Below are 17,869 nucleotides of genomic sequence, written 5' to 3' on the forward strand. Positions count from 1 at the left end.
GCCTGACAATGCCATTGTCAGGCCATGCCTGACAGCTATGTGGAAAACAGCTAAAAGAAATACAGTCTGCATCATAAGAGGAGAATCTAGAGAAATGCAACAAGCATTTCACATCAGTTGTTTTTAACCTCTTCCCACTCTACCACCAATTCCCAGAGAAGATGGTTATTTGAATGTGTACATGAGGATTTAATTACACTTAGTTTAGTTTAATAAATCAAAGTATTGTGGGAGTTTAGTGAAGCTGAAGTGGAAGACAGCACAATTGCTGTGAACAAAGACTTGGAAATAAGTTTAATAGGAAAGGGACTTGCAAGCAATATAAGCTGTCTCCACTATGTTTTACACTGGAATATTAAGTACCACATTACCTCAGGGAAAATAAAAGTTGTCTCCAAGTAGGCTTGGACGTGATGTGAATGCAGATAGACTAGTAAGTGGGCAGGTGGCTTGTGCTTCGTATTCCTTTACATGTCTGTCACCTAAGATGGGATGGAATGTTTGCATCTTTCCCATGCCAAAGAGGTGTCCCCTAGGTATGAGTGTGAGAAAGAAGAAGAAACACAAAGTGAAAAATCCTTCTATCTCAAGCTGATCTTTAAAGGGGGATTATAATTAAAAAGCTGTTATTATAAACTCTGTAAGGCACATTAATCTGCATACTCTCTAGATACAAATATATTCTCAGATACAAATATATTCTCTAGATACACATATATTCTCATAGGTAAAGGCTGATGCACATTAACTACCATGATTGTTCACCTTTTAATTTAGCATGTGCAGAACCTGCATGGTTGCGCTCAACCACCCAATACACACTGAGGGGCCTCTGCTCATGGGGAGTCAGCTGACTTGGTGCCAGTGGGCAGCAGGTCCCACCGGCAGAAGAAAAGTGGTGGCTTCTTTGGGGAGAGCAGCTGTCTGCTCCAGCCCTGATTTAGGCCAAATCCTATCGATAGTTATGGCCTAAACTAGGGTTGCCAACTTCCAGGTGGGGCCTGGAGTAGTCCCAGAATTACAGTTATCTCCAAACTGCAAAGATCATTTATCCTGGAGTAAATGGCAGCTTCACAGGGTGGACTCTATGGCAATACATCCCTACTGAGCTCCATCCCCTTCCTAAACACTACCTTTCCCAGGCTCTACCCACAAATCTCCAGGAATTTCCCAACCCGGAGATGGCAACCCATTTCCAACAGATTGTGATGGAATTATACATGAGTTGAATAAGCTGGTTCATAACCTACTTTGTTAACCTTCCTGGTTCCTCCCTGTTTCCTCCATTGGCCATAGGCTCTCATGAACCACCACAACCATTAACATCAATGTTAGCTATCGATTCTCTCATCTAACTTTGCCATTGTGATATATCAAAAAGCACTAGCAGATTTACTGAACACTCAGAAAGCTAACTCAGATTTGCAGGTATTCATGCAATCAGGAATAATACAAACGGTTCTAACGGTTGGAAGGCACTCAAAAACTGCTGGAGGTTGAAGAGCAAATGATCTGTGTAAACAGTCCTGAAAGACGCCCTGGGTACAGGAAGCAAAGAGAAGTGGACATTGCCCTTTGTCTCTTGAAGCTTTGTTCCGCCCCTTCTATGCTTATTACACCTCATCTAGCAAAACCTACATTTTTAAAAGAGAAGCACTTGCTTTGAGTCCCACGGCGATGGCATTTTCCATCTTAACACCAGTCTTTATAGCAATCATCTGTGTATTAATTGGAATCATACTGAAAAGCAGCGGGAAAGGGACCAAAAAATTGGAAAGCAAACCCAACCAGAAGGCTGAGTCTCGCCCATGGGTGGATGAAGACTTAAAGGACAGGACTGACCTTCCAGGAGAAGAAGGTAGGACATGGCTTAGTGCCTGTAGGCTAGCCTTCTGCCAACTGGTGTGAAACAAAACCATTACATGGCTGGTGATTCATGGTTTGGAAGCCATCTGTGGTTCCTGAACAATGTGATACATGGTGCCAAGGATGAGCTCAAGAGGAGAAAATGATGGGAGCTCTTTCTGGGGGGTTTGGAGAAGAGTCTCATGTATTGTCTTTGTCAAGAGGTTGAGGTCCCTCAATTTCTTGGATTTCATGATTTTCTTGGTTCAGGCCTAGAGGCCTATGAATTTTGTGCTGTTGGGACTTTAGAACAGTAAAGTAGTTACATTTTGAAAGCTGCTTCTGGGGAGAGAGCCAGATAGGCATCCAGCTGCTACTTGTTAAAGCCTCCTCTCCCCCTTTTGGAATGCAAGGCTGTGCGTTGTCACGGTATCTAATCGGTCAGCCATCATGACGATGTCCGGGTGCAGGGAGTTCTGCAGGCTTCATCACCTGAATGCGACAATTAGTGAGTCAGCATTCTGACCAAGCGATTAATTAAGCTAATTACTTTCGTTTTCTCAATTGGCCTCTATGAGCTCATGCCATTGAGAAAACGAATATAAGGACAGACCAGTCCTGAGCAAATCCTGCACGCTTTGGGGTACAGCAGGAGAGCTGTGCTGGCGGCATCAGAACCCATTTGATTTGGCCCTTGAGGGGGAAACTCTGGTCAAGCTGACCTTTTGGAGAAACCTTTGGACAACCTTTTGAAACTCTTGTATGCTGAAAGAACTCTTGAAACTGGTAACTATTGGAACATTGCTTTTGAGAAGCCTTGCCAAATCCCTTGAATACTAGAAACTGAAATATTGTATGAGATAGCTATGCTAAATCATTTTGTTATTTTCTTGCTTAAAACTTCATGACTTTTCTTTCCTGTAACCAGCATAAATCTTATAAAATAAATCATTAGCCTTTTAAATTGGCTGTGTCTATGACTCTGGGATTTCAAGCCTAAATCTTGTGTTTGTGTGTGTGTGTGTGTGTGAGAGAGAGTGTGAAACCACCTACCAAAACCTAAAACCTTTTTGTGAGTGTAATCTTCCCCTAGCAAGGCCTCTACCTCGCAGGGTAAGCGTTGCACTGAATTTGAAGCTTAGTAAGGGTTGCCCTGAACTCTTGCCTGGAGGCTTAACTTTTGGTTCAGGGCTGGTGGCAGCTACTCATTGGAACTGGGGCGAAAGCCTGGAGTTTAATGTTTTGCTTTTTGGGAAACTTTTGACCAAACCAAAGCAGCCCAACTGGTGGAGGCTGGTTGGAGCTCTTTGACAGTGTTATACTGGCTATAGGAGGTGATGTGTCTGAAAGAAAATGCGGTGGTTGGTCACAATATATGGGCTGTAGGTGGTGGTTATGTATTGTCGGTAAAAGATGCCTATGCTTTGTAGGTCACTGTTTATATCATATTAAAGAAGAGTGCAAGTGGGTTATTTCTCTAGAAGATGCAGCTTCTAATGTGGAGGGCCCTGAATGGCTCTCCTTTCTGTTTGTTTTCTAATTTAATTTTAAGGTATTTAAAATTATTTAAAAGCGCATATAGTTGGGTAAATTTTACACTGACAATATTAATATAGTTGCATAATACAGGATAGGAGCGATCTGGATGGGAAATATGTCAGTCCTATGTGCTGAGCAACATCTATTATACTGGGAGTATTAAATGTTCAGTAGTAATAGTGGATCTTATCCTTTTCAAAACAGAGTTTCAACCCAGGGAATATATCCAATGCAAAAGAAGCCTCAGATTCCAGTGAATTATGTTATATGCTTCTTTGCCTCTCTACTTATGCTTTGTTTTGTTTTGCTTTTCATTCATTGATTGAAATCCAAATAAAACTGCTATAAAATAGTCACCCTCAGGTTAGCAGGATCACCTCCAGATAAAAAGAAAATAGTCTGGATAACTCCAATTCACTGTACTATTTACTGCACAGACAATTTTCCCCCTTGCCTTTTTTATCAACAGAGCACTAATTTCTCCTTGTGGTGTGTTCTCGATTAAAGTCCAGGATCTCTGCCAACCCAAGCACCTTTTATCCCCAAGGAAATTAAAACTGCCCAGCTAATACATGCTGCAGGGAAGTGCTTTCTTTCTTTCTTTCTTTCTTTCTTTCTTTCTTTCTTTCTTTCTTTCTTTCTTTCTTTCTTTCTTTCTTTCTTTCTTTCTTTCTTTCTTTCTTTCTTTCTTTCTTTCTTTCTTTCTTTCTTTCTTTCTTTCTTTCTTTCTTTCTTTGAATGCAATTCCAAGGCTCCAAAATAACACAGAACAAATCCTTCTGTACAATGGTATGCTGCAGCATACAAGTTAGCATACTAACTTGCTCATGGCAGCTACTTCTTATTTTTTGGTGCTCACAACAGGCGCCTGGGCAGATTGTTGGATTCTTTGCAACAGGAGTTTTCCCCCACAAAATTGCATTTGAAAGCCACACTGTAGTTAGGGTTGCCAACCTCCGGGTGGTGGCTAGAGATCTCCCACTATTACAACTGATCTCCAGGCAACAGAGAGCAGTTCACATGGAGAAAATGGCCGCTTTGGAAGGTGACCGTATGGCATTATATCCCATTGAAGACCCTCCCCTCCCCTAACCCCGCCCTCCTCAGGCTCCACTCACAAACCCAGAGCTGGCAACCCTAACTGTAGTTCAGTGGTTAGAGTGTTGAACTAGGATTGGGGAAACCCATGTTCAGATCCCCATTCTACCCTAAAAGCTTGCTGGATGACCTCAGGCCAGTTACTGTCTTTCAGCCTAACCTACTTCACAAGGTTGTGAGAATAAAATGGAGGAGAGGCTGTAAGCTGCTTTAGCTCCCCATTAGGGAGAAAGGTGGGGAAGGAAGGAAGGAAGGAAGGAAGGAAGGAAGGAAGGAAGGAAACCCCATGTCCCTCTTCACCACCGGTGGGAGGTTTTCGGGGCAGAGCCTGAGGACGGCGGGGTTTGGGGAGGGACTTCAATGCCATAGAGTCCAATTGCCAAAGTGGCCAATTCCTCCAGATGAACTGATCTCTATCAACCCTTATCTAGTCATCCATTAGAAGCAGGAAGTCATACACTGTATGGACGGAACACAAGTTCCAGCCGGAACAATCAACATAGGATCGCCAAGACCCAGGAAGCAGACGCGGAATGGGATAAAATACCGGAACCCCATTGTCGGTGGCCTCTATGGACATTTCTATTGTGTTGTGTTATATACCACAAATATTGAAAAGCCACTTTATTGTGAAAAAATTGTAAATTGTGATATTTGTTAACAACTGTACAGCGGCAAGGCGCTCCCTTGCTAGCGGGCTACACACTGTATTTTACAAGTGTCAAGGACCTAGATCAGTGATGGCGAACCTTTTAGAGACGGAGTGCCCAAACTACAACCCAAAACCCACTTATTTATTGCAAAGTGCCAACACGGCAATTTAACCTGAATACTGAGGCTTTAGTTTAGAAAAAACAACATCCCTGGACTCCCAGCTGGGCAGCGGGGAGTCCAGGGAAGGGGGCAGGGCCTTTGAACTGCTCCATGCTGCCTGCAAAAACTGCATTAGAACAAAAACTGCATTACACCTAATATAGCTGGGAACCAGACATCCATAGTGGTACCTTCACATTCAGAGGCAGTCTACCAGTTGTGGGAGGGCTGTCTTCTCCATTCTTGAGGAAGTCCTGGAGAGACCTAGCAGGCATTTGCTGGAATCAGGAAAGTTTTCAGGGAGGGACGGAGGGAGGAAAAGGAAAGGAAGAAAGGAAGAGCTTTCTGGCCAGGGAAGGAAGGGGGCTTCTGGGCTGGTGAGTAGGGTGGCAGCCACCTCGTGCGCCAAGGAAAGGGGTTTTTGGTGGGGAAGGGGGCTTCTGGGCCAGCATGAGAGGCAGCTGCAGCCTCGCAAGCTGAAGAAAGGGGCTTCTGGCAGGGGGGGGGGAGAATGAGGCTTCTGGGCCAGCGCGCTCCCACCTTGTGCGCCCAGGAAAGGGGTATTGGAGGGAGAGGGGAAAGGGGGCTGCAGGGCAGCTGCCTTGCAACCCAGGAAAAGGGTTTTTGCCCATGGAAGGCACCGAGGGAGAAAGGGAAGGGGGCTGCAGGGCCGGCTCGCGAGGCGGCAGCCGCCTCGTGCGCTCTGCAAAGGGGTTTTTGGCCGGGGAGGGGGGAGGGAAAGGGAGAAGGGGGCTGGAGGACGGCAGCCGCCTCATGCGCTCTGCAAAGGGGTTTTTGCCTGGGGGAGGGAGAGGGAGAAGGGGGCTGGAGGGCGGCAGCCGCCTCGTGTGCCCTGCAAAGGGGTTTTTGGCCGGGAAGGAGGGGAGGGAAAGGGAGAAGGGGGCTGGAGGGCAGCAGCTGCCTCGTGCACCCCGCAAAGGGGTTTTGGCCGGGGAGGGGGGGAGGGAGAGAAGGGGGCTGGAGGGCGGCAGCCGCCTCGTGCACCCCGCAAACGTGTTTTTGGTCGGGGAGAGGGGAAAGGCTGGGCGGCGGAGAGTCCAGGGATGGGGGTGGGGCCTTTGAACTGCTCCGCGCTGCCTACATGCAGCGCAGAGCAGTTCAAAGCTGGCGGCAGGGAGTCCAGGGGCAGGGGCCCCGCCATCCAGCTGAGCCATGCGTGCCAGCAGAGAGGGCGACGCGTGCCGGAGTTGGCACGCGTACCATAGATTCGCCAACACGGACCTAGATAAAGGTTGCACTACTCTGAAATAGGCTTAACAGCTTTTTTATGCCATAAGTGCTCAATTTTTTGATTTTCTCCCATTCCAGCATTACTTCTGACTTGTCTGTATTTAATTTCAGTTTATGGAAATGGTGTATGAGGATGAGTTAACCCCCTCCCTTCCAGTATTGCATCTTCAGTACATACTGGGCCCCCCAGTAACTCTTTATTTTGGGGCTGTATTGCATGTGTTGACATCCATTCCTAGAGGTCCAATGTCACACATATTTTGAGATGCAACATTTATGAATGCGGTAAAAATAGTTTTCAAATCAAAAGTGCATTTGAGATAACAGAGATGTGCATGAATTCTAAATATAACAAATGCAAAAACCGGTGTCTGAATCACAGATGAAAACAACATCAGCAACATGCAAAAACTGCTTAGGGTGTTGCTTGCCACTGCTTTAGCCACAACAAAGAGGGTTGTTGTGGCATGCACAATTTCAGCTCCTGCCTATAATGAATTTGACAGAACCAAATAAGACAAGATGGCTGCTGTCCCTGACTGTATTTCCTTCCATTTCTTGAAATGTTAAATGTAACAGTGTGTGTGTGGGGGGGAGGGGTGAATCAGCTTAGGTCCACGGTATTGTAGGGGAAGGGGTTTTCCCCATGTGCTATTTTCCCATCTCAATAGCTCCTTGAAAGTGCTGTCTGCCTCATGGAGGAACACAAAGAGAAACCTGGACCTGGAGGCCTCATCCACAGAACTTGTAGTCAGGAGCTGAATCCTGAAGGTCAGCAGGCAGAAGAAGGCCTCTATTCACTAGGCGAGAAGAGCAGCTTCCCAGTATTTTACTGGGCCTGACCACGCCAGCACCTTTCAAGTTTCTGTCAAGTACCGAGGCTGACCCTGCACACTAGGGTTGTGCATATCAATAAATCGGAACCGAAAATAAACCTGAAATTAGCCGTTTCGGCAATATTCAGTTTTTGGTTTGACCAAATACAAAAACCGGCAAATAAAGCCAAAATACCCCTTTTGGGGTATTTGGTTTATTCTGGGTTTACCGGAACAAATTAGGCCCAATAAACCTGAACCCGAAATTTACCCCCCAAAATTTTTTGTTTGTACTATCTTACTTATGTGCCCGAAGAGGGCTTTAAGACACAAGCACACACAGTCTCCGCAGTCCACAAGACCTCAACCTGAAAGAGAAGCCTGGAGTATCTGATGCTGCATTCAGATATCACCCACAAACCAGTTTCTTCACAAGGAGCGCATACTTGGTTAACTGCCAGGGCTGCATAGGGTCGCCAACCACCAGGTGGGGCCTGGCAATGACCCCAAATGACTGCTGATCTCCAGATGACAGGGATCAGTTCCCCTGGAGACTGTGGAAGCTTCAGAGGGCAGAATCTATGGCATCATGTCCCTGCTGAGCTCCCTCTTCAAGCTCTGCCCTCCCCAGGCTCCACCCTCCAATCTCCAGGAATTTCCCAACTCAGAGCTGGCGACCCTTTAAGTAGCATGCTCCTTCCCTCTGCTCCTGTTCCTCCTCCCCTTTCACAACATACTGATACTGAATACAGTCTTATTCAATTCATATCAATTCGTCAGGATTTCCAAATGTTCACCTCAATAAACTGAACCTGGTGATGCCAATAGTTGTGCCATAATGGCATTCAACCCATGCTGTTACAAGGATGCAAATGTTTGCTGGTGCAATGCCTAGTGCCACATCCATTGTGCTTCTCACAATGCCACTGCAATAGTTCCTAAACTCAGGCTTTGGGAGGAAAGGCAGGGAACGAGAGGGGGGGAGGTGACTCAAAGCCACTTTCTCAGCATAAGGGTACTGGCCAAGCCAGTATGTTACAACAGTTGCATTCAGCCAGGCTCACCAAACTAGGGGCGAGGAAGGAGGCAGGTATACTAAACACCTAGAAAATAACACCTCTGACCCAGCAGTCCCTCACTTTTTGTCCATTGAACTGCTTGGGTGCATTCACTAGAGTCACATAATGGGGTTAGATTGCAGAGATTGCTACAAAGCCATCTTTGTTATTTTATCTGCAACTAAAGCAGGCATTCCTTAGAGCCATCAGCAAATCAATAGTGTGCTAAGCGGAAAGCACTGAGAATGTACCATTTTAGCATCAGGAATGTCACCACTGCAAATCAGTTTTGCTCTCTTGCTTCTATCCCCCATAGAATGTTTTCTCTTTTTATTCCTTTGTTAGTTTTTAAAGTATGTAACCCACCTCTATGACCTACAAGACAGCCAAACTTCTGGATATATAAAATGCAATCTTCAAATACCACACTATTACTAAAAGAAGACCAAAAGGTGTATAAAAACTATACACAATGCCCATAATCACACACCCCTGGGCGAAGGTCTGCCTGCTCTGTACAATAGGGATGGTGTGCATTAGCTTCAGCAAAGAGACAAACAGGACTAGAAACTCACCTGAAGGGTAGCTGCACAGAGCTTCCAAAATCTCATCAGCGTGTGAAGATTACAACACAGAGCATATGCTACCATACTGTCCAGTGTGAGAAACTGGCTTTTCCTGGCACTCTGCAGTGGGGTTGCCAGCTCCGGGCTGGAAAATACCTGGAGATTTTGGCGGCAGAGCCTGAGGAGGGTGGGGTTTGGGGACGGGAGGGACTTCAGTGCCATAGAGTCCAATTGCCAAAGCTTCCATTTTCTCCAGGTGAAGTGATCTCTATTGGCTGGAGATCAGTTGTAATAGCGAGAGATTTCCAGACACCACACAGGAATGTAGTGTCCTTCTCTACAATGAAGGAATTTTCTTATGTTGTTTGCAGACTTGTACCCAAGCTCCGCTGCATATTCACTATGTGCAACCCTAGAACCTGCAGCCTGAAGGACCATCCCCAAGTACTTACATCTGGTCACCTGCTCAATCATGTGGCCATTTAATTCCCATGCCTGAGTTTTTGTCCATCTACCGAATGCCAGAACGCAATAGGGTTGAAGAGAGCACTCAATTTGTTTGCCAAATATTGCTCTAGGGAACATCTTCAAATTAACTAAGAGAATTGTTTTCCTTTTGCTTAATTTACAAATTCATATTTTTTCTGCATATCTGGGGGAATCTCTGCCTTTGCTGTAGAAGGCCTGGTTTTGCTTCTTTCATCACCCACATGAAGGCCACACAGTTATGGTGGTGGATGGCTGCAATCCAATGCTGATTTGTCAATTTAAATGCATTGATAAGCCAATAAACCCATGAACATTTATTTTTCATTATTTCAGAACAGATCAGATAAGAATATTATACGTGATAAGAATATATACATGTCTGTTAGACACTGGCCAGTAACTGTAAATGAAAATCTCCCTCAAACCTTTAATAACTCTGTAAAACAGAACCTGTCAATCTGAGATTTTGCACTCTGTCATTGTGCCAGAACAGATCAGATATGATTCAAGTTTTTCAGCTGTTTAATTTTACCTATTGCAGTTTCTGGTATTAATTTTGCACCATGTGTGCAAATCCTTTTGTTATTTGATTTCTTATGTATCTCTAAACAGCTTAAACATTAAGGAGGCTATCTCTAGCTAGTATAATTTATTGATTTTTCACTGGTATTTGCAAGAGTGTTTACAAAGCAAGGACACTTTCATTGATTTTATAAAAATACAAGGTCAGAATTCCAACCCTCCTACCATAACTGGATTGACTCAAATGAATAACTCATTAACAGTGTAATCCTAAAGAGAGTTATATCAGTGAGCTTCCAAAAAACTGCACTGCCAATATATTTTTTAAAATCTGAAATTCTAGTCAATCCTCACAACTCTCAAGCACTATTTGTTTCATGCATTTGTTTATTTCAGATATTTTAACCATTCTTCTAAAAAAGTACTCATAGTGGGATAAATAAATGCAACACCATTAAAATGGTAGATAAAAGTACAACTCTAAATAAAATAAGTAAAAAAAACCCTGTGCAAGTCAAATAAAAAGCAGCTCAATAAAACAGAGTAAACAGAAGTAGCAAAGAGCCTGGTGCTCTGGAATCTCAGTGAAGGGAGAAACACAAAGCTTATTCAATGTCAAAGGCCCCCCATATTGTTTTTAAAAAATGTGAGAATATCAAGAGGGAAGAAAGTAAAGGGACTCAGGGTGTGTGCTGAGAAAAAATGTGTAATAATTTCGAATCGAGGCTTCAAGGGGGGATTTTTATAATGTTTGCTTGTTTTTTATATAAATCCGTGAGGTCTGGAGTTCAGGACCTTTAATTTCAATGGGGAAAGAATGAGTGTCTGTGTTTACGAAGATACTGGAACTAAGTTTGCACAGAACATAGCCCTTCCTGTAAAGCACTGGTTCCCAACCAGAGGTCCGTGGACCCCCAGGGGTCCGCGAGAACTAAATTAAGGTCCGTGAAACAAAGTTATAAACCCATAATAAATTAATATTTTCAATTAAAAGTTCTCTATTATAAAAATATATATTCAAATATTATTCTAAGTTTAATGTTTAACTAACAGTTATGATTAAAGTTTATTTTCAAATTCTCGGAATTTTTATTTTGAACCTTGGGGTCCCTGCACCGAACAAAAAAGTCCTAGTGGTCCCTGGTCAAAAAAAGGTTGGGAACCACTGCTGTAAAGGCAAGGACCCCTAATTTCAAGCAGATTGTACAAATGGGTTTGATTTTACAACCCCCCCACAGCAGGTGACTCTGCGCAGCTGCACTTCTTTCTAATGATTCCTAAAATGCCAATCGAGCAGCAGCCTAACAGGGGAACCCTGGCTGGCCACAGCATTCCCAATGAAAACTCATGATTATTGCCATCCTTCCTTGTTGTTGTCTGTTTGTTTCCTTTCACAATGCAAAAGTGGCTTCCTTTGCAGACCCCCCCCAATACCTTTCTGTTGCTCTGCCATTATTTTCTGTGGGGGACTTTCCCACAGGGTGGGGGGTTGGAAAGTTTCACATACTGGAAACAATAGCTGAACATGCCCTGTCCTGAATGCCTGCAAACCTGACAATGTAGATTTCCCCAAAAGGGCACCTCCAGCTAATCTTGGGTCCCAGGCAGGTTCAAGACGTTGAAAGGGATTCTTCAAGAACTTTGCTTGAAAGCCCCTTTGGGCCTTAAAATTCCAAACCTGCTCTTGGAATGGGTCCCGTAAACAAATCAGAAGTTAGCTCCATTGATATAGCACTGGTCTAGTGTGCCCAGCTCAACTGGTTCTACTAAAAATTCTGGCAGCCACATTTTGAGCCAATTGAAATTTCTAGATTTATTTATTTATTCATTCAAACATTTCAATGCCATCTTTCCACCCAAACAGGGTTCCCAAGGCGGAAGGATCAAAATTTTAAACATTTAAAATATTAGAACAGCTTTTAATATGTATATGGAAAATATTTATCAATACAATGAAATGTATTTATTTTATTTATTGCAGCATTTATACTCTGCCTTTCCTCATGGTTCAAGGCAGCTTACAATAGCAAAAAACACTTTAAGTTAAAACAAGAATAAAATATCAAAACCCAAATCTCTCCTGCAAATCCCCCTGGGGAGGGAGTTCCAAAGTTTTGGTACCACAACCAAGAAGGTCCTTTCTCAGAGTTTCCACAGTATGGTTGCCAGCTTCACCACTGGCAGGAGGTTTTTGGGGCGGAGCCTGAAAAGAACGGGGTTTGGGAAGGGGAGGGACTTCAATGCCATAGAGTCCAATTGCCAAAGCGGCCATTTTCTCCAGGTGAGCTGATCTCTATCAGCTGGAGATAGCAGGAGATCTCCAGCCACTACCTGGAGGTTCAAACCAAACCTCGTGCTTATATAGGAAGTTAAGCAAACAAAGACAAGCACTGATGGCACACAGTGTATGTAATGAAAATTTTCCTTTTCAAAACAATTTACAAAAATAAACTGAACCCGACAAGTAAATATTACAGCTTGTGGGGTTCAGTTTATTTTTGTAAATTGTTCTGAAAAGGAAAATTTTCATTACGTACACTGTGTGCCATCAGTGCTTGTCTTTGTTTGCTTAACTACCTGGAGGTTGGCAACTCTATTCCATAGAGTTTTTTGGGGGAGAGTGCTAGAGCATCCCCGCCAAGATGCCGGCGCTTCTGGGTAAACCCAGAAGTGACATTATTGTGCTGGGTGCGTGGATCACTCCTCCCCTTCCTGTGGCCTGCTTCTGACCACTGACTAGCTGAGGGTTGGCAGGCGGTCCAGTTGATTGGTGAGTGATTGACCGCCAATACCGGGAAAATGGGAACCCTACTGGTGGCTATGATTTCTTGGGTCATTTATGCACGCGAGTTTTGCCTGAGGTTCATTGCTGGCTAGACCCACACTTTCCAGTTGAGAATCTCCGCACCAAGCTCTCTCCAAGCTCAAATGAAGTCCCGCCCCTTTAAATGCTTTGTAATTGGCCTACTTTGCATAGCTCACTGTGAGAGAAGATCTCCCACCCCGAAACCCAATTACTGCATAAAAAAGCATTTTAAGAACAAAAAACAAAATAAACAGAGCAATCTGAAAGAAAGTGGTGTGTGGGGGGAGAAATCCAACCCTCGGTTTTAAAAAGACTTCATTTTGCTCAGAAAGAGCCCCGAGGAAGCAGGAAAAAGGAAGCGTTTGAATCCCCTCTTCTTTACACGCTGCTTTGATTGTGAGAAATGCCAATCTTCCTGTGGCCCGCACTTTGCCTTCTGCACGGCAATTTCAGCTGGGCTGAGCTCAGGGGAGAGGGAAGAGTCAGGTTAACAGAGGGATGGGAAAACCCGGACATTGCGAGGGCTGGCAGCGAGGTCATTTCTAATGGATGAGAAACACATGCAGAACTCCAAGGAACAACCGAGTCAGACAGGGAGCGAACATGAGTTCAAGTACCCATGCATAAATGACCTTAGACAAGGTTCTGCAAACCTTGGCAAAAGAAAGCTATTCTCAGGAATTTTGTTTGCTAATATGTACCTGGTGCGGATGATTGATATTGCTCAGAATCTCTGGATATTCATTTCTGGAGCAAATGTTCACTTTATATTGACATGAGCCAAATGTATCCCTGTAGCTAACCTCTTAACCAAAGTGTGTGCCCTTCCCGCTCTGCTTTTTCCTCTAGATGATGGTGGCGAATGGCAAAGCTTAGATGACAACCTTGCTCACGTCCCTTTCATGACTGAGCGTTACTCTGAAGAGGACATGGTTAAAAGATCAAAGGATTTTTATGCCCTGCTCAATAAGAGACGGTCTGTCAGGTTTATAAGTGATGAACCAGTCCCAAGGGAGGTTATTGACAATGTGATTAAAGCAGCAGGTACTGCACTGTGTGAATGGATGCCTGGCAAATGTGAAATGCTGAGTGGTCACTCTAGCATCTTGTTAGCATTAGCTGAAAATGTACTCAGCCCCCACTGAGATAGCTGTAAGATGCTCGCAAGAGGAGAGTTGGCAATGCTCACAAACAACAAGATCCAAAACTTCATCAATGAATTCAGTACTGTTTCGATTCCCCCTCAACAGGCCCTCTCCCTAAACCCTCGATAGTTACGAGCACATTCTTATGTTGTGCTGGCATTGTGGGTGCTGCTTTCATGAACTGCCAGGTCAATGCTGTGGCTAAGTTGGACGAGCCACAGTCTAAAAACTGGGTAATACAGATGCAAGGAGGGGCCACAGCATTGGCACCTCCAGTGTGGGCCTGGGTCATTTGGAAAGAAGCCATGCTGCAGTGTCTCCCACATAGGGTTGCCGGCTCCAGGTTGGGAAATGCTTGGAGATTTGGGGGGTGGAGCCTGAGGAGGGCAGGTTTAGAGAGGGGAGGGACTTCAATGCCATGGAGTCCAATTTCGCAAAGTAGCCATTTTCTCCAGCGGAACAGATCTCTGTTGCCTGGAGATCAGCTGTAATAGCGGGAAATCTCCAGCTACCACCTGGAGGTTGGCAACCCTACTCCCACACCATCAGCATAACATAACAAACAGGCCTTTGATACCTTGAGTTGGATTTCTTGCAAGATCTGAAAATCTGTGCTGATTTTGGCTCTGCATAACCGATATACATGTGCAGCAGTCACTTAATTTGTGCATAGCCACAAAACAGCATCACCTATGTTTTCTGTGAGCACTATCATTCAGGATGTCTCAGGCGATGTCCACATGTAGCCATATCCACTGAGGTAGTGGATCAAGTGAACACCACTATGGAGTACATGACCCTTCATGTACTGACATGATGCATCATTATTAAATATGGCAGAGACTGGTATTACTTATAAAATCTAGGATTCTCTCAATGAGCAATTCTTACAGAGTGAAGGTCTTAATGTTAGAGATCCATTTTCTTAATTTTTTTTTTTGCATTAGCTTTCTTTAATATTAATGCTTCTTTTATGTGATTAAAGGAACAGCTCCCAGCGGGGCACACACAGAGCCATGGACCTTTGTTGTAGTACAAGATCTAGAAATAAAACATAAAATCCGGGAGATCATTGAAGAGGAGGAAGAAATAAACTATAAGAAAAGAATGGGGTACAGATGGGTTAATGACTTGAAAAGACTGAGGTATCAGCAATTCTCCTTGTTCAATCTTATATCTTTTAAAGAAAGTTATTGGATATATTAGTAAGCTCGGGATAAAAATATGTGAAGTCTGACTTGGAATAGGGTGTCCTATATCTTGATAAATCTGTAAACTATCTCCAAGTAAATGAATCTGCATATAATATCTGAGTAAGAAATCCTGTGAAAATGAATATTCTAAATGCATAAAAATAAATATTAATTTGACTTTTTTGAAGATCTAAAAGCTCATCAGCTCTATTACAATATATGGTATAGTATTGTTTGTATGACTTTAGTATAGTCCATATATAATTATCAGGCTTTTTTATAGCCAATGCAAATATTTGTAGTTGAGGCTACAGATTAAATAAATAACGTAATAATAAGGTTTTAAAATCACCCTTTTCTAGGTCAGAGCAAGAGTCCAGTAGCACCTTAAAGACTAACAAAATTTCTGGCAGGCTATGAGCTTTCGCGAGCCATAGAGCACTTCTTCAGTGAGCTCAAGCCCTGCCAGAAATTTTGTTAGTCTTTAAGGTACTACTGGACTCTTGCTCTTTTCTACTGCTAGTGACAGACTAACACGGCTACCCATCGTGACCTTTTCTAGGACAAACTGGATCAAAGAATACTTGGATACAGCTCCCTACCTGATCCTTATTTTCAAGCAGGTGTATGGAATGCTTCCAGATGGAAAAAAGAAAACCCATTACTACAATGAGATCAGTGTTTCTATTGCCTGTGGCATTCTCCTCGCTGCACTCCAGGTATGCTTGCAATTAAAGTATGAATTGGACCAGGGTGACAGTTGGAGTTACATGGGCACCAGTATTCCAGACGGTAACTAGCACATGCTTCAACTTTGCTATCGATTGTGGTCCAGGCCACAGTGGCCAGGCAGGGGAAGGATCATTTTCATATGCTCACACATACTGGTGCAAAAATACAGATCATGGGCGAGATCTGGAACTACGGCAGTGGGGAGTCTGTGTTCAGGTACACCTATTGAAACAGCATGGCTGAGGCTTTAAATTCTAAAGAAGATACATACAGCAAGGTAAGTGTACTAAACTCTGCTGGGAATAATGAAGAGAGAGCTTGGCATGCATAAATTTCACTTGGAATTGCCAGCCCCAGTCTAAACATGTTTATTCTGAAGTAGCATCTTCTGTGTTCATTGGGCTCACGTTTGGTTTAGAAAGGCATCCTTAAACCTTTAGCTGTGCTCTTTGTTTTGGTGGAAGCTGGCTTTCTCCATTGTACCCATTCTTGTTACAGGACTAAGCAAATTATAAGGCACATTTGTAGCTCATCTTTCCTCTAAGCAGGAGATAATACTGTCATTATCACCTTACAACAATACTGTGGTATAGGCTAGGATTGGGATGATGAAGAAGAAGAGTTGGTTTTTATATGCCGACTTTCTCTGCCAGGTAAGGAAGAAACAAACTGGCTTACAATCACCTTCCCTTCCCCTCCCCACAACAGACACCCTATGAGGTGGGTGGGGTTGAGAGAGCTCTAACAGAGCTGTGACTAGCCCAAGGTCACCGAGCTGGCTTTGTGTGTAGGAGTGGGGAAGCAAATTCAGTTCACCCGATTAGCCTCCGCCACTCCAACCGCTAGAGACATACTCAAGGCTACCCTGTGAGTGTCATAGTGGAGAAAAATTTAAGTGGGGTCTTTGCATTCAAACCCAGCTCTTTACTGGTTATACCACACTAGCTCATGTGTGGCATGAGAGTGTGCCTACATTTGGCACACTGAATGTGTAGATTCTGAGTTATGAGTTCATCAGGACAGCAGGTGCACAAATGGCTGCATTTCCTCCTCTACATAAAGAGGAAAAAAACGCACTTGGGAACAAATATGCACAATGTACCATCAGATCTCACTCCCATAGTGTGTGTGTGTAAAGTGAAAACCTTTTGGGGTTTTCATGGCAAGAGACTAGCAGAGGTGGTTTGCCAGTGCCTTCCTCTGCACAGCAACCCTGGACTTCCTTGGCGGTCTCCCATTCAAACACTAATCAGGGCTGACCCTGCTTAGCTTCTGAGATCTGACGAGATCAGGCTAGCCTGGGCCATCCAGGTCAGGGCCACTCCCATAGACACCCTCACATTTTACTGAGCTGAGGGAGAAAACCATTTCATGGTGTTGGTTGTCAGTTGAAACATGTTCCAAAGATCAATGGAAACCTGAGGCAAGTAGGGCCTCTGGGCAATGAACAGAAGACCAGCACAAGGATGAGAGCATGCTACTTGTAACTCTTCTTTCTTTTTCTAGAATGTGGGTTTGGTGACGGTGACTTCGACACCCCTGAACTGTGGCCCACACCTGAGAGCATTGCTGCAGCGCCCAGTGAATGAAAAGCTACTTCTGCTGCTGCCTGTTGGGTACCCCAGTAAAGATGCCACAGTGCCCGACCTGAAACGAAAGCCAGTGGATGACATTATGGTGGTTGTATAAACATGCCATGGAGAAGCTGGGACAGGACCCTCGGAAATTGATTTTTTCACTGAAAATAATCTGCAAGATGTTTATTTTCTTTGGCCATTTCTGAGCCAATTCAGACATGCAGCAGCCCCCCTCCTTGCAAACATCCACATGTTTAGGCACACCTGCAGTCCCAGAGAGGATGCTGTACATGAACTGAAAACTCTGACATAACTGGTTACAGGTCATTCCTGCAGTTCTCATGATAACATGTAACTGGACATGTGCGTTCGTCTGATTCACATGCAGCATCAGCCACATAATGCCATGGGCATCTAAGT

At 44.1% G+C, this 17,869-nt stretch overlaps 1 protein-coding gene across 1 annotated transcript; it reads left to right on the forward strand.

The window, feature by feature from the left end:
* The first annotated feature begins 1,677 nt into the window (after nucleotides 1–1,677).
* IYD (iodotyrosine deiodinase) lies at nucleotides 1,678–17,567 on the forward strand. Its single transcript, XM_056853274.1, has 5 exons — nucleotides 1,678–1,858; nucleotides 13,652–13,846; nucleotides 14,933–15,092; nucleotides 15,703–15,859; nucleotides 17,379–17,567. Exons 1-5 carry the CDS (start codon nucleotides 1,678–1,680, stop codon nucleotides 17,559–17,561), a joined length of 876 nt encoding a protein of 291 aa, XP_056709252.1. The 3' UTR covers nucleotides 17,562–17,567.
* Nucleotides 17,568–17,869: the final 302 nt, after the last annotated feature.

Source organism: Euleptes europaea, chromosome 7 (genome assembly GCF_029931775.1).
Source record: "Euleptes europaea isolate rEulEur1 chromosome 7, rEulEur1.hap1, whole genome shotgun sequence".
Taxonomy (NCBI): Eukaryota; Metazoa; Chordata; class Lepidosauria; order Squamata; family Sphaerodactylidae; genus Euleptes; species Euleptes europaea.

Coding starts and splice junctions, on each gene's coding strand:
- IYD (XM_056853274.1), top strand. CDS start 1,678: ATGGCATTTTCCATCTTAACACCAGTCTTTATAGCAATCATCTGTGTA. Junction 15,093..15,702: donor AATGACTTGAAAAGACTGAG/GTATCAGCAATT, acceptor GACCTTTTCTAG/GACAAACTGGATCAAAGAAT. Junction 15,860..17,378: donor TTCTCCTCGCTGCACTCCAG/GTATGCTTGCAA, acceptor TTCTTTTTCTAG/AATGTGGGTTTGGTGACGGT.